This window comes from Magnolia sinica, chromosome 19 (genome assembly GCF_029962835.1).
Source record: "Magnolia sinica isolate HGM2019 chromosome 19, MsV1, whole genome shotgun sequence".
NCBI lineage: Eukaryota > Viridiplantae > Streptophyta > Magnoliopsida > Magnoliales > Magnoliaceae > Magnolia > Magnolia sinica.
Genome location: NC_080591.1, coordinates 2,691,687 through 2,713,738, shown reverse-complemented (window position 1 = coordinate 2,713,738; position 22,052 = coordinate 2,691,687). Strand labels below are relative to the sequence as shown.

At 39.0% G+C, this 22,052-nt stretch overlaps 1 protein-coding gene across 1 annotated transcript in view; it reads left to right on the top strand.

The window, feature by feature from the left end:
- The first annotated feature begins 1,036 nt into the window (after positions 1-1,036).
- LOC131234751 (homeobox protein knotted-1-like 6) overlaps positions 1,037-22,052 on the top strand; it is a 39,983-nt gene continuing 18,967 nt past the window's right edge. The window contains exons 1-3 of the mRNA XM_058231692.1: positions 1,037-1,475; positions 2,702-2,821; positions 2,998-3,133. Of these exons, the coding sequence (XP_058087675.1) occupies positions 1,179-1,475; positions 2,702-2,821; positions 2,998-3,133 (553 nt within the window). The 5' untranslated portion in view covers positions 1,037-1,178. The remainder of the gene's footprint in view (positions 1,476-2,701; positions 2,822-2,997; positions 3,134-22,052) is intronic.

Genomic DNA, 22,052 nt, shown 5'->3' with positions numbered 1-22,052 from the left:
CGGATGGAAAATAAACATTACTCAGACCATACGATGGGTCTTTGGAAGTTTTCAAATGTGGCACACTATTTCATATAGTGCGGTTTACTTTAAATTTGGATCTACTTCATTTTTAGGCTCATGCCTTAAAATATTCAGCCAAAACGGATCAACAGCATGGATGTAAAACGCATATCCTAAATTGGGCCCCACAGTTAGGGCTGCACCACCTTGGGGGAGGCTAGGGCCGCACCTAATCTGCTCCTAATCAGCGGGGAAGTGGAAGCGGATTGCGTAGTTTGCCACACGCTACTTACCTCAGTGGTGTGCTGAGGTCACTAAGTTCTATGGCCCCACCATGATGTAACGCGCGGCACCGTCCAACCATTTAAGCTCAAGTGGACCACGATGCAGTGGGGATTTAACACCTGCCATTGAAAACTTATGGGGCCCACAAAAAAATTAAATCAAGTTGTTATTTGTGTTTTCAATTCATTCAGGCCTTAGAATGGCTTCAGGGGTGGGCTTGGCTGTCTTTATTAGAGTCTGCTTGGGCTTTGGATCTACTTAAAAATTCACTGAGAATGAATAGCCTGCATGGATATAACACATACACATCATGATGGGCCACAGAACTTGGTGACGTAAAAACACTATGTCAGTGGTGTCTGGCACACCACGCAATCTGCTTCGGCACAAAGAGTAAGAACATTTGTGGCCCATTAATGGTCAGTCACCACTGTTTTTATGGTTTGGCCCACCTGATAATTGAATCTGCTTCACTTGGGATAAGGACCTAAGATACATACATCAAGGTGGGCCCCACCTCAACCGCATCCGATCAGCAGACCCATCTATTCGCAGGATCAGGAAACTGTCACTATGGTTGGAATCTAATTAATGGTTCTGATTTAACAGACGTGTGTTGACACTCGCACGAGTGACTCGTACGTCCTGCGGCCTAGTCAAGCAGTTGTCGTATAAGAAATAATATTAATAATAAGATAAGAAATAAAAAAGAAAGAAAAAAGTACATCTTCTAGTTTGTAAAAATCACACAACTCGAGAACTCACCAGCAGACTTCTCAGCTGCTACTCCATCTCTGGAAAATAGAAAAATATAGAAGAAAATCTATCTTTTCTCTCTCTATTTATACAGCAAAAACCCTATCCGCTTCTCTTCGGGAATTTGATTGCAGATGGAGGAGATGTATGGCCTCCATCCGACCGTCGATTACTCGGGCCATCCTTCAATGTCGCCCGAGAATCTCGTCGTCTCGCAGGCAGATTTGCAGAGCATTTTCTCGGCGGGTGGCTTCCGCGACCGGATCCCGATCTTCGGGTCGGACCCGATGTTTCAAGCCCCGGCGATCTCTGATGCCTCGATCTCGCCGGAAATTCGTGCAGGAGATGAGATTTCGAGCGCTATGAAGGCGAAGATCGCTTCTCATCCTCGATATCCGAGGTTGCTGGAAGCTTATATAGATTGTCAGAAGGTAAAAGGAGGAGATATTTTCTTCTCTTTTTTTTTTGGATTTTTTTTTTTTTGTGGAATTTCAGCGGCAGAAGCTCGATATGGGAAGAAAGACAGGAGGCTATGTATGAGGCCAAACATGTTAAATCGACGAGTCCAGAGAAGAATCCGGTTTTCGTAGAGAAATACGAGCGGATCGAATTGAATTTTCTGGCGCTGTTTGTTCGCGGTTTTGGAATTTTCGTGATTTTTTTTTTCCTACGTACTGTTGTTCTCTCTCTCTCTCTCTCTCTTCCCCCCTTGAAGCTTTCCATGGCCTGGATACACTCGATCGAGTTGTGAAGCTTTCAGCAGTTTCTCTCTCTTGATCGAGCTTCGAAGCTCTCTCTCCACTTGAATCTTTCCATGGCCTACACTCGATCGAACTATGAAGCTTTAGCTCTCTCTCTCTCTCTCTCGATCGAACCTTGAAGCTTCCGTAATCTCTCTCTCTCTCTCTCTCTCTCTCTCTCTCTCTCAAGTTTTTCGTTCTCTCTCTCTCTCTCTCTCTCTCTCTCTCTCTCCAGTCTCTATTGATCGAGCTCTGATACTTTCCGCAATCTCTCTCTATATGGTATCTTGATAGAGCTTTGAAGCTCTCTCTCTATCAGATCTCGAGCTTTAACGTTTTCGTGTCTATCTCACTCACACACGAGTTCCTGGGAAGATTTCGTGATTTTCGGGTTACCAATACTACGGTTTTCTATCGTCACGGAAATTTCGATTTTCCGACGTATATTTTACTTTTTTCTGATATAGAACCGAAATTTCCGATGTGAAGCTTCCAAACATCTCTCGCGCGTTTGCAATGACAGTAAAATCATCAAATTACGTTCATCTTCCGTTAATACTTCGTTTCTTCCTTCACTTTTCCCGTTTTTCCTCCGTGTACTTCACTCCTCTCTCTCTCCTCCCTCATCTTGAAACTGACCGACAAACCCTTTCTTCTGTGAAATTCCGTTAGTAAATCTTCATTTTCTTTCATTCCTCCGTCACTCAGATTTCCGTTTCTGTTTTTTTCTTGAGTTTTCGTCATTTCATTCTAAAAAAAAATGTTAAAATAGAAATCCGTCATCTGTCGTTTCCCGTTGAAGTTCCCTCATTGGACGTCATCTCTCCGTTAATCTCGTCCTATTCTGACGTGGGAAACACCTCCGATTTTCCATTTATTTTGATGATTTCCTTAAATACTAACGGCCGTTATCACAGGTGGGAGCTCCTCCGGAAGTCGTTTCTCTCTTGGACGAAATCCGTCGGGAAAACGATGTCTCTAAATGCAACGCCGTTTCGACTCGGTTAGGAGCCGATCCCGAGCTCGATGAGTTCATGGTCTCTCTCTCTCTCTCTCTCTCTCTCTCTCTCTCTCTCTCTCTCTCTCTCCTCCTGTTGTTTTTTCCACCCCTTTTGATGATTTTTCTTCCTCTCTCTCTCTCTCTCTCTCTCTCTCTCTCTCTCTCTCCTCCTGTTGTTTTTTCCACCCCTTTTGATGATTTTTCTTCTTCCAGGAAACGTACTGTGATGTTTTGGTGAAATACAAATCCGATCTCGCTAGACCGTTCGATGAGGCTACGACCTTCTTGAGCAATATCGAAATGCAGCTCAGCAATCTCTGCAAAGGAGCTTCTAGAAGTTGCCCTTCCGGTATCTCTCTCTCTCGATTTTTTATATTTTGATTTGATTTTCTATATGTTTTTTTTTTTTTTTTTTTCGGGAGGGTATATTGCATAGGCTATGATGTTTTGCTACACGCACTCTAGCAGATTTCATATAATAATAGTGAACACATCGATTTCATGGGAGTAGATAACGTTGGATAAGTGCACTGGAAGGTAGAAGCTTCCACTTTCTTCCGTTTGTTACACGAGATGCTAACGTGCGCCCTCTGATCTTATCACCGAGGGTCTTTTATTATTATTTTTTCCCCATTTCCTCTCATCTCTATCGCAACCTGGCTGTATCAACGCAACCCGGCAAAAAAAATAAAAAATAAAAAATAAAACTGAGAAAATGGGAGCCCATTTTCCCTCCCTTTTGTCTTATTATTTCTCTCGCAGGCATTTATGCAGCGCACGTTAGCATGGCTTTCTAAAACATCCAGGCAGAAAAAAAATAAAAGCCTATTTCAGAGAAAATGGGAGGCCGGGTTTCCCCCTATGATTTCTTCTATCATAATAAGATAGAAATAACGTTTTCTGCAGCCGTTCTGACTTTGCGGCAGTGGCGCACGTTAGCACGTCCAAGCCAAGGGGGAAAAAACCATTTCAGAGAAAGGGACTGTTGTTATTCTGGAAGGGCAGACAGTCATGGGGAATGTCTATATAATCCTGTGGTTTGAGATGTGTTTTTAGGCTTCCACCTTCCCCACAGCTGCTGTAACGAAAAATAGAAAGCGTCTTATAATAAAAATCAGGAGGCGTTGGCCTTCTTCTGCAGGCAGTCATGGGCGTCTGCAGAGAAGAACTGAAACTCTAGCAGACCTTTCTTTAAACCAGGTGGGGGTGTGTGTGTGTGCGCGTTGGGTTTTTATTTTTTACCTCCCGTCTTGTATGCCGTATGTGGGGTTCTTTTTCTTCTGTCAGAAGTAATAAATGGCAGAAAGAGCAGAACCCTTCTACTTAGAGTTCCTGATATTGACGTCTCGTAGTTAAATGCTATTATCCCACAGGTAAAACAGTGCATTTTGTGCATCCTCTCTTTCTTTCTTTCCTTCATTTTTTATTTTATTTTTTATTTTTTGAATCAAATGGAATTTAGACAGTTATAAGAAACCTCTACTATTGTAGAGATTTGCTTTATTAATTATCATAAGCTTGTTTAGTTCCATTTTTATGTTTTTATTTTTCACTCTCTAAGGACTGCGTGTGCACAGTGTGCATCCAGTCTGGTATATCCTAACATGCATTTCAAAATGGACATTCGAAATTTCTCATTCTCATTTTAAAATAAAATGGTTGCTAGATTTGAACCAGCAGTCTGCTAATGGTGGTAGAGGGTAGATAATACTCTTCTACATCCAGTGTTCTTTTTCCAATATTTTCTGGTGTTAGAGAAAGAAATGTATTTGATTATTATTATTATTAAAATAAAATACATTTCTTTCTCTAACATTAGGGTTAGTTTGATTGTGTTACACATATCTTAAAAGACATATTAATGAAGGAATAGCATTTATTCAAGGAAAAATCTTAGTTCATGTACTTTTTTCCTTTTTTTCTTGGTATGTATCATATATTATTTACATTATCTTAAAATATATTTTTAGTTCAGATTCTTTCAAAGAAAATGATCTAACCCCTATGGCTTTGATAAATACAGTACAGAATGGATGCATTAATTCAAAGAATAGGGTGTGGCTATCAGTTCCTTCTTTCAATGCCTTAGTAATGAACTAATATCTATGCATACGCATTATTCCATCTTTGTACATTCTCATAATATTTTTTGGGTTTGTCACTGTGCTGGGTTGTCAAGAGTCTTCTTGTCGGACCCCTTGTATCCATGCCATTGTACAACCACACGTTGTGTGGGTCTAAGCTAGATTATAATATTCTTCTATATATATATATATATATAATTGTTGGTGTTGTTTATCATGTTAGTATGTGGAGAAAATTGGTGGAAAGTGACATATTTTTCCTTCACTAAAATGCAATTGATGCACTAAATACAACTACTAAGTGCTGAAAACATGCATTTGGTTAGCTGATACTTCTGAGTTATCCAACATATTGAACAATTATACTGCTGGGATGAGATCTTCAATAACTGCTTAGAGGTTTTGGCAAGGTTTCCTGGGTGGCTGGTTGCATACGTGTTCCAGTAATAGGCATGGAGTATGCTACTTCCTCTAATGTGAGGTAAGCTAGGGGTTGCTGGATGTGGGTTACTCCAGTACATAACTAGGCATATATAGTTTAATTTCTGAATTGATGTTATAATTTTATATTAAATGCTGACTATTATTATTATAGGTCCGGCATGCATTATCTTTTATATATTCACACTGTTGCTTAAATCAATGTGTAAAACTCTGCCTTCTGAACATAGATTGACATTGCATGTTAATCTCGATTAAGAGTAAATTATCTTTATTTTGGATCAGTAAAAATAGTGATCCGGATCGCAAATGACCAATAATCTAGATTGTGGGATTAAGAACAAAACATGGGGGTTTGGCAAGTTAGGTAAGATTGATTTTAGGAAAATCTGGCTTGGTAATGTTGAAAGCATTTTAATACAGAAGTATAAAGTGCATATGATAAACTTAAATGAGGTCTTAAATCCAACTGGTTGGACTATAAGCTATGCTCCAACCAGTGGATAACATCCAACATTTCATGTGTATATGGCATCCTACTCATTCAATAATTTGGCTCCATCATGAGGATTACCTTTTGGAAAATTCATAACTGCCTCTCATTGATTGGACTACATTTGTGTTTTGCTATGTATCAATGGCTGGAAATTGTTTTATATGGTGTGGGTCACTTGATGAGTAGATAGGGATGACTTTTGCACTAGGAAATCTTCATGGTGGGGCCAACCTATTGGAAGGGTTTGATATCACATGCACGTAATAGCTTGGAAGTTATCAACTGGGTGAATTATTACTTATGGTCCAACTGGTTGGACTTAAGGTGTGAGCACACCACCTGTTACTTGAGATCTCATCAACTTAAATTAATTAGATTTCTGGAGTACATTAATATTTAATATAATACTATTAAACTAAAATCAGAAGACAAAATGATAAATCACGTTAGGAATATGTGAAATTAACTACTATACTTAAAGAGCAAGAGAAATTGATAAATTGAGTTCCTTCTCTCCCATTAGCCAGTGATAATTTGTGTTCAACATGCATGCATGTTTTTGTCTTCCATGGGCATATGTTTTCGAAGAAAATGGAGTGGAGCACCTTTCTTACACATGGTCCGTTTTGTTATCAAATAACTTTGGATTTCTGCATGAATGTTATGTGTGTTGTTTCATTTTTCTTTTTGATAATGGAGAAGTACTTTGATTGTCACGCCCCGAAATTCGAGTACAGAGTGTGCACCCTCAGACCCGAGTTTCGGCCCATGACACGTACACTGAGTGTACTAATTTCATTAAATTATACAATTATTTATTTACCTACTAGCTCTACTATAGATTTACATTCCATTCATACTCAACAACATCTCAAAAATAAGAAACAATCATTTATTCCAATAATTAATCATAAACATAACTAAGGACCCTCTCAATTGGGATCTTATGAAATGAAATAAACATGTCCAACAACTTGAGAGAATTAATTTACAATCTAAGAAAATTAAATATAATTAAAGTAAAAGTATCATGACTAGTCTAAGGCTGCAACTTCTTCTTTTGTCAAGTAGGGTCACGTGTCCCTTAAGTCCTTTCTGGCTTGACCACATATTCCTATTTTTGAGCCACCGGCCCACCCTCATTCACATCTGTACGGTTTTTCCATCAATAAAAAATATAAGCTGGACAGGCTTAGTGATATAACCCAACATGGTTCATAATCATATCAATTAAAATAATACAAAAATACATGTACAATGATGTAAAATGGGGTATGAATGCATCAGATGGGGTGATCGTTCATCTACTTGGGTTGGAAGTCGTCAACCCGCATCCACCCGTTGGGTAGGCTTCCACCTTTCGGTAGGCTTGGGCATAGCCCGCATTTGGTAACGTTCTACCAGGATCGACATTTCTTCTAGGGAGGGCCCCTAGGATCGACCATGCATTATGCAATGCAATGAATGAGGGATGATAAGTAAATGCGTATTTTTCATATTTGGCATAGTTGTCTCGATTAAAATATTCACATATAAATTTATCGTACAATTATCATATCAAAATATTCAAACCAGTAAATCAATCAAACAATCACAATGATTTATTTTAATTTTAATGAATTATGAGACAAGTTGGGTTACTCACCTGCGTCTGGTAGTGTAGAATCCACAGGGTAATTATGTTGGTTTGAATTCAGAAATCCTATCAGTTATATCAACAACATTATTATTCATATGCTTTTATTACATGGTGGGGCCCACCTCTGATTAACATCCTAGGTGGCCAGATCCAAAATAATCAAATAATTAAAATTTCTATTCTATTTTTTTCTTATTTTTAAGATTATAAAATTGAATGATAATTACTTGATCGGGGTGGTCCATCGGATGGTCAGATCATTCAGATTCTTGAGGTATTATCATGTTTTGCCTCTACACATTAGATGGTTGGTGTGGATCTAACCACACATACACCGATGGCCCATATCGACCTTCTATGCCAAGTGATACCAACACTTGCGCAAAAATCTAAGATTCCTTTATTAAACACTTTTAGATATGATTGTTAGATTGATCTAAAAATTATGGCCCTTGTATATTTTGGCCTTAAGGATCATATGATCCGTACAGATCTATCTTAGCGCAATCAGATTCCATCCATTTAATTTATTCCTAAAATATTACTAATTAGACCAAAATCATAAAAACATCACTTTATTAAAATTGACTCTACACACCTATATAATGATGGTGTGGATGGATCAAGAAGAAATTAACAACATAATAAAAATTTATTATTACCACTTCAAGAATCGATCCCTAAACCTCTCTCTCAACTAAGAATTTCACTACCAACTCAACTATTGACTTGTTTTTATTTTTTATTTAAAAATAAAATCTTTAAATATTTAATTTAGTTTTTTAATAATGTATCAAAATTTAGGATTGTTACATTGATTCTCTGGCAGACTGATGGATTATAATTCAGGCGCTTGGAAATACTGAGAAAGTGCAGTGGAGTACAAGTGATTCAAACCAAACCAATCAATTTATAGGCATCATTTTAGATGTATCATGAACTAAAAATTACTTCTATCAGATTAAATGACTATTAGATTGAAGGGCATTTATTGGATGGTTAAAATGAAAAATATCCAGTGGTCTTATTTCTAAAAAGAAGTATCCACGAATCAGAGGTTAGGATTGTTCAACAAATTTGGGTTTTGGAGTGTAAGTTAGAAACAGGTGGTTCCACAATATAGTCGGTTTAATTTTTGTTAACATATGCCACGTATACCATATCTAAGTGCCTGTATATCAAGCATCATATGCAGCCAGAGTATCATATAACTCCCCTTAATAATATATGGATTGTGCCGTAATGATGACTTATTTGGGATGGCTTTTAAGAGTTCCAAGTTCCAGTAGGTCACGAGGTTTGATGCACGTCTTAGCTTGGAGCCTTGGATATGGAAGATGAGCCTTGGGAATGCTCTAACCAGCAGGCACTGCATCGATCCTGCCATCCAATAGTTAAAGTATAAGAAAACATTTGCCTCGTGCAGAAAAAAGATCTCCTTGGAAGTTGTTGTTTCCAGTTTGGTCACATAAATAAATAAAAAACAAACCAGAACTGAAAGCAACCTTTTCTTTCTCAGTTTTCCACACCCTCTAACATTAGATTCTTGATCGAATCTCTCACCACACATGCGAACTTAATTACACTTACAAAGTACTGAAAGCTGTACTTTACTACTTTTGAAGTGGATTTCTGTTGGGTTGTGTTGGCCTACTGATCTTATGCTTATTTAGCATCCAGTTCAGTTCTTTCTTTTGATTTGTTTATGTCTCTTGATTTGCTTATGGCCCTTTTGGACTGTTCTAAGCTTTAAGATAATAGTCAATATGCCACATGGCATTTTGGCATTCTAGCATGCTTGGAATACTGTTATTTTAGTAATTTTTTAGGGCTATTGCAAACTACTCAAATGGGTTAAGTTGCTGTGCCAATTTTAACCTAACCTTTTGTTGGAAGGCTACTTCCACCGTGCTGGTTCTGGTTGCACTGACTTTTAGCTGGTTATGGGGTTGATGTGCTAATGTCAGCCTTAGCAAAAATACTATATTAATAATCTGAAAGTGTCTTTCGTTTTGCATAGCTTATGTTAAGTAAAGGGATCTTATCTTGGACAAACGGTTATCTCACAGGTGGATGGTTGCTTGTGCCCAACTACTGGTTGTTCTAACTTTAGGCAGAGACATGGTTTTTAACTAGCACTAATGAAGATGCATACTTTAACTAGTACTATATACTTTGCATGTTGTTGCTGTCATTATTAGTAAATCTTATGTTTCCTTTTGCTTTATCTTTCATTTATACAATCTGTATCCATGATCAGGTGGTTTTTCTTATTTTATTTGTTTAGTTGAATGAGTATGCCTGGCCTGCCATCAATTCCTTTCTTTGGTGTCTCACATGGTTAGTTGGTTTCGAGGAAGTGCCTTATGGGTTGTTTGGATGTGTGGAACTCCCCACTTAAGTTCCATGGAATCTGAGTTCCTAAAATGAGAGTGCCATGGATAGAGAAGTCTCTTCTTCTTTTTCTTTTTCTTCTACTTCATATTCTTCTTCTTTTATGAAAGAAATCATCTTCTCTATTTTAGGCCATTTTTATGGAAATTGATTTCATAAGTGGCAGGGTCCATGGGGCATTGAGATGGACGAATGCTTGAGTTCCATTGAACCCTTTTTCTTTTATTTAATGTGGAGAGTTAAACAGATCCAAATGACACCTTGTAAAGCCTTTCTCTAGCCATATAGATTTTCTCTTCAGCTTTTCCCCTGCCAATTGGTCATTTCTTTTAAGGCATTCCTCCTACTTGGGAGTTTCATGATGTAAGTTCACTTGGTTCTGTAGATATTTTCTTTTCATTTTTATTTTTTTATGGATCTCATTTCTTAGAGTACTTGTCTGTTCTTGGACTGAAGTTTTATCACTGTTCTCTATTGGTCATTCATCTTATGCATTTCTTCCCATCACTTCCTAATTTAAAACATGTTTATCAGATTGTGAACTTTTTATGGTATTACTGGATAAAAGTTCTATTCTATGTGTGTGTATAATCTCATTAAGAAAATGAGTTTTAGAGAGCCACCTTAAAATTTCTCCAATTCTATTGGAGCTATTGGTTTGTTCATGGTGGTAAGAGATGTGGCAAACTTTCCATTAATATAGTCAACCATGATGCATATTTGGAAGACATTAATGGAATATTGTTGGCCATCATACCAAAGAATGGGATATACCTGAACAAGATATTGGAAAGGTTGGTAATTTTGTTGGTCTGGATTAGTTGCTAAACCAGCATACTTATCATTTGGGTATTGGTAGGACTCTATTTACATTCTTATGTTAGGGTTATTGAGTCATGATATCACGTAAAAATTATTATTACAACGCCGCCCCTTTTTTTTTGTTTTAACCAACAACACTTTTTTATCAGTAAATTTCATATAACTTTGGTTTAGAATAGACATCAGTAACCAGGTTGTAGGATGGTTTTATATGAAGTCCTTATAACCTTTGGTGTTATATTCATTCCCAGATGTGGAACTTTTCGTTAATGCCATTGGATGATCATAGCAAATGCTACTTCACAAATAGCCAGCCGCATCCAAGTCAAGCACAATAAGATTAGGACTGCATTCTGCAAATAACTGGAAGCAGGAACAGTTCAAACAGTTGTAGCTTTGACATGGTCCATTTCTCTCATGCGGGTGTTAGTGCTGTGGAACTCCTCTAACATGTATTCTGAAAATATATTTCTACATTTTTGGTACTGAACCATATCTTAGGATCTATCATAATAAGGAATTTAATTGGTCCATTTGCATCAAACATGGACAGTGTTTGATGTGCTAGTTTGACCTGTGTTGCCCTTAATTTGGGGATCCAGATCGATCTGAAAGTCCTCCACGGTGGATGGAGGATTCATAAAAGTATTCATAGATTAGGCGATTCTAACACCTGGCTCAGTGTCCTAAAGATTAACTGTCAGGGAAGAACCACAACACTAACAGACAGCTTCGATTGTTAGAATTGCCCAACAGGGAGGAGAAAACCATATCAAAGTTAATGATTACTAACCATGGCCCCAGTTGTACAAGATGGATGCATCAGGGTAGTATTTACATTATGATGCATAGGGACCTTATCGTTCCTTATTATAAGTAGGGTATATAAATGCACTTGAGTTCCTAGGTTAATATCTAAAAAGAGAGGTTATTCTACATATTTTCATTATGAAGCATGTTTACGGGTGTGTGCCTGTGTGCATTTGCGCATGTGTCGTCAAGAGCTAGTGTCACATTGTGTGGTTGAGAAACGTAGGTTCTGGAGAACTAATTCTGATGCAGAGACATGCGATGACCTAATCCTAGATGCATATATAATCATGTTAAAGATATTCAAGTAAATAAATTAATCAACTAACCGTTTCCAATCAAATGGATTATGTAAATCTCAACATAATGATGAGGTCATTCCGTTAGGATCATGCCCCTTGGCATAAAATCACGTAAACAGTAAAAATGGAGGATGTAGGGAGATGAGGATATCCCAGATCTAGCATAAGTCAGTTCACGGTCAAGTTTGGATTTAGTTTTCCTAACTAGTCATCCCTCTTTTCCATTCAAACCAAAATGGGGAAATCTAGAGAGGAACAAAAGGGGTGAAGAATGGTGGGTTCGAGATGAAGAAAGTACGGATCCTTTGTCATCAAAATAAAAAAGAAGGTGGATAATTCTTACCTTTTCCTACACCTCGAAGATCTAGAAAGAAGAAAACCTGAAATAGGGGTGGAATCCTCAACACGCAAGGGCCAATCCTAAAACCTTATTCTCTTGATAAAAGAGGGAACGAAAAAACATATGAACTCTTATTCATTCAATGTTATAAAATAGGGTTCTAACACCTGGCTCAGTGTCCTAAAGATTAACTGTCAGGGAAGAACCACAACACTAACAGACAGCTTCGATTGTTAGAATTGCCCAACAGGGAGGAGAAAACCATATCAAAGTTAATGATTACTAACCATGGCCCCAGTTGTACAAGATGGATGCATCAGGGTAGTATTTACATTCTGATGCATAGGGACCTTATCGTTCCTTATTATAAGTAGGGTATATAAATGCACTTGAGTTCCTAGGTTAATATCTAAAAAGAGAGGTTATTCTACATATTTTCATTATGAAGCATGTTTACGGGTGTGTGCCTGTGTGCATTTGCGCATGTGTCGTCAAGAGCTAGTGTCACATTGTGTGGTTGAGAAACGTAGGTTCTGGAGAACTAATTCTGATGCAGAGACATGCGATGACCTAATCCTAGATGCATATATAATCATGTTAAAGATATTCAAGTAAATAAATTAATCAACTAACCGTTTCCAATCAAATGGATTATGTAAATCTCAACATAATGATGAGGTCATTCCGTTAGGATCATGCCCCTTGGCATAAAATCACGTAAACAGTAAAAATGGAGGATGTAGGGAGATGAGGATATCCCAGATCTAGCATAAGTCAGTTCACGGTCAAGTTTGGATTTAGTTTTCCTAACTAGTCATCCCTCTTTTCCATTCAAACCAAAATGGGGAAATCTAGAGAGGAACAAAAGGGGTGAAGAATGGTGGGTTCGAGATGAAGAAAGTACGGATCCTTTGTCATCAAAATAAAAAAGAAGGTGGATAATTCTTACCTTTTCCTACACCTCGAAGATCTAGAAAGAAGAAAACCTGAAATAGGGGTGGAATCCTCAACACGCAAGGGCCAATCCTAAAACCTTATTCTCTTGATAAAAGAGGGAACGAAAAAACATATGAACTCTTATTCATTCAATGTTATAAAATAGGGTTCCTCACAGTGTATATATGTAAACAAAACAAAAACAATAAAGGCTTTGAGGAAAATGATTATCCTTTTCTTTTCTATGTATTTGAGACAACCTTGAAGGGTTGAATATATAGAGTTTTACAACGAGTATATAAGGTAAAATGATAAATACAAAATCTTCTATTTATACATCATCTATCTATAGAATCGGCCATACAAGGCAAGGCATGTGACCTGTCTAACATCCCCCCTCAAACTAATGCGGGTCATCGACAAGTAATAGTTTGCTAACTAGAAATGAGTGTCGCGCAGAAGTGAGGGACTCCGTGAGAATGTCGGCAATCTGATCATGGGAAGCGACATGTGGTAGCGAAATGAGCCAATACTGAAACTTCTCCCGGATGAAGTGACAGTCAACTTCAATATGCTTTGTTTCTTCATGAAAAACCGGATTAGAGGCAATCTGAATGTCACTCATATTATCTACATGGAGTGGAGTAGGATCTTGTAGATGAACGCCCAAGTCAGAAAAAAGTCCACGTAACCAAATAATCTCATTACAAGCTGCTGACATTGCTCTATACTCGACTTCCGTGCTTGATTTGGAAACAGTGGCCTGCTTCTTACACTTTCAAGAGATGAGAGAAGTGCCAAGAAAAACACAGTAGCCAGTGGTAGATCTGCGGGTGAGAGTACAACCGGCCCAGTCAGCATCTGAAGGCTTTGAGAAAAATGATTCTCCTTTTCTTTTGTGTATTTGAGACAACCCTGAAGGGTTGAATATATAGAGTTCTACAACAACTATACAAGGTAAAATGATAAATACAAAATCTTCTATTTATACATCGTCTATATATAAAATCGGCTATACAAGGCAAGGCATGTGGCCTGTCTAACAATATATAAGCCATGAAAAAAAGTAAAAGTGCACTAAAGCCCTTAAAAACTAGAAAATAACAAAAATACAAAAAAATAAAGAAAATGCAATAAAGCCCCTGAAACAAGGAAAAAGAACAAAAAACGTCCAAAATTAAAATATTCGTGCAATAGTGTGTGAAATCCGACCTATGGGCATGTGGTCAGGGTTCGGTCATGCCGCTACTGCACTCGTAGTGCATCATAAAATTGATCTGATGGACCCGGCGTCCATCCACATCAACTCCTCTGCTCCGGTACTCTGTCGGTGATGCATCCTCCTCTTATACACTATAAAGGGTGCACCACTTATGTCCACATCAAATTCTTAGAAGTTCATCGTGCCAAATACTACTGAGGATTTCTACAAAATAAGAAGAAAGAAAACTAAAACGCATAATAGAAATCACTTTAAGCGGCTTGAAAGTTAGATATTTTTATATTTTAAATGGGAAGAGATTTTATGGGCAGAGTGCGCATCAAGGTTCGATGTGCATGCATCACCGTGTCTCCAAATATGGTGGATATCTTTACCCCTCAAAATGTACATTAAAATACAAAATTTTGAAATGCTTATATTGTGCCACCAAGCTTCGTTAAATGATTAGAGATAACATGCACACCGACGTCTCGGTGAGTGTTGTGCATATTTAAGTTGTGACCCTTCACAATTTTAGTTTTGTTGGAATTTGAAATGAGGGGCTTATCTAGATTCTGCGGCATGAATCTGAGAAAAGCCATTTGTTATTTGAGCGAATCGATGCATCATTCTGGGTCCTTTGATGTGTAGGTAATCTTCACTTAAGTGAGCATCTTCTCTAGACCCAAAAGAAGAGAAACGTGTGTGGTCAAGCGTTACCATTAATTGAAATTTGTCGAAGAGATGAGAAGCAAGAAGGAATATGAAATCGACGTGCTCTCGTGATTGCTTTGGGAAGAGGTAAGTTGAGGAAGCGACTGGATATTGGTTTATAATGGTGAGATTCTGATTGGCAAGATAATGAAGATTGGTTTGTGGTGGAGTTGGAGTTGGGATTAGACGGGTTATTTTAGGGCTTCAAATCAGGAGGTTTGATATATCCCAGTACGTACAAATGAGAAAGGATTTCTGCAGGACCTTCAGATTCAATTGGTCATGGATTTCATGTTCGGATTTGTAAGATTCTTTAAGTGGGAAAAACGCAGGTTTTGATTGTATCAGACCTCCTGAAAACCAATACAATGCGGGTCGATACTGGCTGTATTGGCCACTATCCAACGCCCATATTGCTCATTGGCTGTGGCTGATGAGCAATGGTTCTAGTGGGGGAGTTTATTAGCTTTTGAGGATTGCATGGATCACTGCTTCTATTCCTCCACCAATGTTATATATTGAGATACTTGGACTACACATCCTTGATGGGAACAAAAATAGGACCCTCTTCAAGCTGCGTTGGGGGGTTTTTTTTTTTAATTGTCTAATTTATGGTGACAATGCCGACAACAACTTTTCTTATGCTGGCCCATTTGATTTTGTCACTGCAATAAAGTTAACACCCGTTTCTAACTTGATTCCACTGGACATGCCCTCTGCAATACACCCAACTGCCATTTATATTCTAGCTCGTGATTTGCTAGAAAATGAATCCTCTGGATTGTATTAAGAGGGACGTTTATTGCTTCCCTTTATCAAGTGCATTTATAATTCATTTCTGATTGGATGGGTTGGAAACATCCTCCAACCATTGCGGTGGGAACTGGGTCAGTCTTACTTGAGAATAGGGTAGCTTGGGCCCTATTCACAGACCTCTAATAACAAAAGTTCACTCCTATTTGGATGCACATGTAGATGATGTCGTGGGTCCTGGAAGAGTCACAGATCCTTTGGCGGAAATGCAGATCTTTATTCGACCATTCAGTGATGTTCGGATAGTCACCCTCTGTCCGCTAGGCCACTTAGTGCCATCTACTTTGGGGTGGGAAAAAAAAAGAACCTCGACCTTTTCCGAAGGTCCAAAACTTTAAGCTACGAAATTACCAATGCACTGATGCATTTCTGTGGAATGGTCACTGAAAGACTGTTCCTCAGAATTCCAGAACTTGAATCGTCACGGAAAGACCGTTCCTCAGAAATCCCTAACTTGAGGTTCTGGGATTTAAGTGGCTTGCTGGCTGATCATAGATCAGAATGGCTGTTGGATAATGTATTGCACTTGGGTTTGAGTTGTTACCCAGATCTTACCTTCCACATGAGTGGTATGTTTGATATCTTTGCTGTTCATCAAGTGGGCCCCACTTGGTATTTGTCATTTCTTGAAATCAGGTTGGTTAGTTCACCAGGAGGGTTGCATCACGTACATTGACTGTGGACCTTTGGTCAAATTTTTAACCATAAATTTTGTCATGCACATGACAAAGTTGACTGGACCTGCATAATTTCTGGCCTTCTGAAATCCCCAAACCTCAACCCTAAGCCTTTTGAAATCCCCAAACCTCAACCCTAATGCTAGCTTCTAACTTCTCTCTCTCTTCTCCCAAACCCCAAGCCTAATCCTACCCTCCCAAGCCCAAGGCAAAAAGGTCCTCTTTTTTTTTATTATTTTTTTTAAAATGGACAACGGTCAACAATAACGGCCATGACGTGTTTCTGTCATGTTTTGCATGTGGATGTTAACCAGGGTACTTTTTAACAGGAGAGGAAAAAGGGAAGGGGTTATTTGGTCTAAGGGAAGGTGCTATTTGTCTTTGGGCCGAAAGGGAGGGTACTATTATGTGAAAACCCCTTAGTTTTATCTTTTTGACCAAGATATCTCTTGTGTAGGTTATCTGTACCATGTAAATGGTAGGTCCTGCCACGAAGATTACTTGTTTCAAAGAGCAGGCTGATGCACGCATAAGATGGACCACACATGCATGTCGAGCTGGACTGTTGGTTGTCCACTGATCACAATGGTGCAGCCCACCTGATGAGTTGGCTGGCCTGGTTTTTTGTGCCAGGTGATCATTTGGTCATGCCTACCATCTTCATGGTATGGGTGTCATGTTGGTGGGAAAGATAGGCCTGCATGGCAAGTAACCATGCCACCCCCTGTAAAGTTGTGGGCCTCGCACGGTTTGATTTTCTTTCGGTGAGATTTGGTATGGACTGGTTCTTTATATATCTTTCAGGAGATCTTAAAAGTGTGGCCCATCTGATGGGAACTTCGGGTCTTGTACATCGCACAAGTGCTTCCTTGTAGATGTTAGGCAGCTCTACACATCCTTTGGCTTAGCAAACCTCAAGGAGTAAATCATCATCATCATCATCATCATCATCATCTAAACCTAATCCAAACTAATTGGGGTCAGGTACATGAATCCTTTTCTGCCATTCCACTCTATCAAGGGCCATTACTTCTAAGACCATAGGTCATCAAGTCTTTCTTACTGCCTTCACTCACGTCCTCTTAGACTGTCCCCTTGCCCTTTTAGAGCATTCAACTTGTACCAACTCGCTCCTAACCAGTGCTGTTCTTGGTCCCTGTTGCACATGATGACCTAACCATTTAAGTCTACTTACCCTAATCTTATACTTATTGGTGCTACTCCTAAATTTCCTTCAATGCATTCATTTTTAATTTCTATCCTTTCTTGTCTTGCACTCAGTATGGTTTTTTTTTTGGGTAACAAGTAAATATGATAGTTTGTCTATTCTGTTTTTTTCTGGTCATTGGGAAAGTGGGCCAAGTGTAAGATTCTTGTTAGCACCCACATCACCTAAGGGACCACCCATTAGGCTCAGTCCACTCTTCATAGGCGGCCTTGAAAAAATCATAGTAATTAGGTGATCCAAATCATCCAGTTGATAGCATGCAATAGTGAATGGAGAAAATTGGTTGCAGAAAGTTCAGTCATAGTTGTTCAGGTCCATCTGGTTGCAGGATTCTTGAATGGTAGTTGAAGAAGAGTGAGTATGACCTAATGGATGGTCTAGAAGAGTGAACATGACATGACAGGTTTAGTATTCATGTTGTTGAAGAAGGGTGAACATGACACGACAGGTTTAAATGCAAGTTGGTGCATGGGTATGCTTCTCTTTGTTTCTCGATTGAAGTCATAGGTCTGGAGTACATGTAGAGAGTTCATCTCCATTGAAGGCAGAAAACGGCACAAGAAATGGTTGTGTTTAATTTAGTTCCACCCTTGAAATTTTGGTAAAAAATTCGTTCAAAGAAATGTGAAGGTCAAAAAATGGAGAACGAATATGGATTCAGCTAAACAAAAAAGGAGTGAGAAAACAGCTCCACATGCTTATACGTGTGTTTTATACTGCATATAAAGAAGACTAAAATTTAAAATATAAATTAGAATGGTTAAAATTTCTATGGGCATGATTAATAATGCACAGAAATAACTAAATAGCTTTTGAAAAAAAAAAAAACTTATCTTTTCATTCCAAAGGAAGCTGAACTAAATAACTAAATAGCTTGTTAATCTTGTTCTTATTTACTTTATCAAATCCTTCTTTTTCAAGTAATCCATGTATTAATTGATTTCTTTCTAGTAAACGTTTTTTACTTTTTACTTTTTACTTTTTACCGATTTTATCAAAGGATGGCAGACCAATCTTTATATTTGAATTCAAAAGCATAAGTGGAAGTAGGATTACCCAGAAAGAAAATTTGGATTGATTTTACTTGCATGTATTTTTACAAATACTGAGGTCTGTCACTAAGAGCACTAAGGAGATTTAAAAAAAAATAAAATGGGAAGGGAATATTAGACACACTCAAGGACTTTCAGATCAATGGACTTGATCTCACATTCCCTTGAAAAAAATAAAAACGTAGAAGGGTCTCTCTCTCTCTCTCTCTCTCTCTCTCTCTCTCTCTCTCTCTCTCGTCCAAGTTTAATCAACAAGAGAATTATGGTTAAGCTTTTTGGTGTAACTGATAAATAAATCTAGTCTCATACATTTTTTTTAAAAAAAAAAAACATTCATCTCTCATATTGGGGGTACCAATTATGTTACTTAGAATGCATTCATCCATCATTTGATATGTTCTATTTAGAGTGTGAGACTTCGAGGGCTTTCTAATCTTCCTAAGGCGGTTCCATTGAACCAAATCCAAGAGTGGGTCATTTATAGCACATCCCAACTTAACTACATGTCTTAGGTTGTCTATCTGATCACATTTCATCACTAAAGATTTATACCATCCATGCTTGTGCACAATTCCTAATGCACCAAGGAAAATACACATCTATCTACTTTAGAGATTGAACCGATTTCCTTATCAAAACAATATGAACATATTTAATATCTAATATATAAATGTTTTTCCAAAACCATTCATAACGAAAATCCCATTTTTCATTTGATCATTGCCTGTAGATAAATAGATTAATTACCTTTGGCCACTTTTCCAGGTTTCATAATCTATTAACCATGATATTGAGAAAGCATGCACACTAAATTAGCATCACCTCATCATAGTTTGACCATGCAGCCAAGAGTACAAAGGACACTAAGAGTCACCTACGGGCCAATAGGCTCACATAGTCACTCATAGTCAACTGGCCTTGTAGCATATATGACTCAATCCACACATCATGACCGATCTAACACTGGATCGTTTATGTGATCATCGCTCAGGATCTCCTTGATCATCTCATGGCCTATCCACGTCAATCCACACATCATGACCGATCTAACACTGGATCGTTTATGTGATCATCGCTCAGGATCTCCTTGATCATCTCATGGCCAATCCACGTCAATCCACACATCATGACCGATCTAACACTGGATCGTTTATGTGATCATCGCTCAGGATCTCCTTGATCATCTCATGGCCTATCCACGCTGCTTGATATAATCTTGCACGATCCATTAGCCAAGTACAATGGTGATCATGTCAACTTGGTGTGATCTCTTCCTAATCTATTGATAGACTATTGGCAGAGCTACATCTCACATGCTTGTGCATCTTGTCACACGTACTACTTATAACACGTGTGTACAATGTTTACAACATGCTAGAGGCGAACCATAGAAAACATAATCAAACTGAGAAAGAGTACACATCACCATAAAAAAAAATGCACGAGACAATCACACCCACGCCATCCTTCCACCTCAGATAATAACCAATGAATGTAAAAACATGTACACGTGCCTAGCAGGTGTGGTAGGACGTGTCTAACAGGTCTGGTGGGCCACATATAATCTCATAAAATCATCCTCGAAATCTTGTTTTTTTTTTAGTAGAACTGAGCTTTTTTAAATAAAGAATGTATTCAATTCGGGTATTTTTGCTACTACCTAGGCCCAAGATAGTGTTCCGTCTACAGGCTTTGCTCTTCCATATCCACCATAGATCTTCCCATGTCAATCTGATGAGAGCGTCCATCTGGTGAGCCCCACCATGGTATGGCCCCAAGCATATACAGTAAAGATATTTACCATCCAACGGTGCAATTTTCTCGCACGTTTGTATTCAACTTGTGTTTGTGTTTCTAGACCATTGGAAGGTTATGCTGTGGCCCTTTCATCGTTGAATCCTTTGGACTCGTCAACCAAAACATAACCCACGTGGGATCCATCCCAGCACGCTCCGTTCCTACCGTCTAGGCCCCATATGCCTCAAATCAGAATCGACAAAACGGTAGGCCCTTGCGTATCTGCCTCAAAATTAAAGGACTTTGATGATGAAAAGGAGTGAATGGTCCAGATTCAACAATGAAATGTCCACTAATCAGAGAGTTGGATGTCTTGTGCATGTGGCCAATCTCGTGTAGTATCCACCACTTGGACGGTTGAGGTTGTTGGTGAGTGCGACGTTTACCGTAGGAATGCTCACCATTTCCCATGCTGCAGCCAGACGCCTCTACTGTAGAGGACTGACTAGATACAGGAAAGGCACCACAACTTGTGGTCACGTACAATCCTTTCCACGCCAACATGGCACATTGGCACTTGTGCAGGACATCAGTACCATGAAAAAGTTTGGTCTCACGGGAAGAAAAATCTGGCCGTTCCTTAGGAGCAGATAAGAATTGACGGTCTGATTCGGCGTACAGGTGTGGCCCACCTATTGAGTGTGTTCACCTGCTTTTTGACGAGGCTGCTCATCATAGCGGTGCCTACCGTTTTGACGGAACTGATGTTCTGCAGAGGGGGTATGTTGGGGCATGTTTCCCGTACGCAAGAAGTAATCACCTACAGTCGCCTGCAACCGTTGGTACGGGGTTTATTAAAATCTTAGCCGTTGGATGCATTAAATGAGGGTGGTGCAGGACCCTTTTCCACCCCGGCGAATCAGGCGGTCATCGTCACATGCGGACTCCCGCGTTTCCCGCTGGCAGTACCGCTCTTTTACCACTCCGAACTGCCAGTCATATTCTGGCCTAGATCTGCGGGTCTTTGGACCGTACGATACGACGTGGCCAACCTGTCCCGTTATCGCCGCTGATCTTCTGATCGAGGTGGGTTCCACGGCTTTATCTTTCGAAAAATCTTGCATGACCTGCGTTGGTGGGCTGGCAGAGGTGAACGGCTTTGAGGACGTGAGATCTACCCCGTCCATCAGGTACAATACCTCCTCTTTTTTTTATTGATAAAAAAATCAGACAGATTCAACGGTCAGGGCTACCCCGTAGGGAATAATGTCCATAACCTTAAGTTCTCTTGTTATGGCCCACCTGAGTTCTGGATTAGCTTTTTTTTTTTGTTTTTAAAGAATGCTTTCATCGTTACGGGGTAAGTTACGTGAATGGATTGGATGAAATATACACCCACGTGGCGGTTGATACGCTCCACGTGTACCGACGCAAGTCCCGTTTTGGGGTGATTTCCAGGCAGTATTTTCGAGGTAGGTAGACTACGGTGGTCGGTGGTTCTCTCTTGTCCAATTAAGCTATTTCGACGCACGTGGCACACGTGTACGGGATCTGGACCAGTCTTTTGTAGCTCGTGCATTGG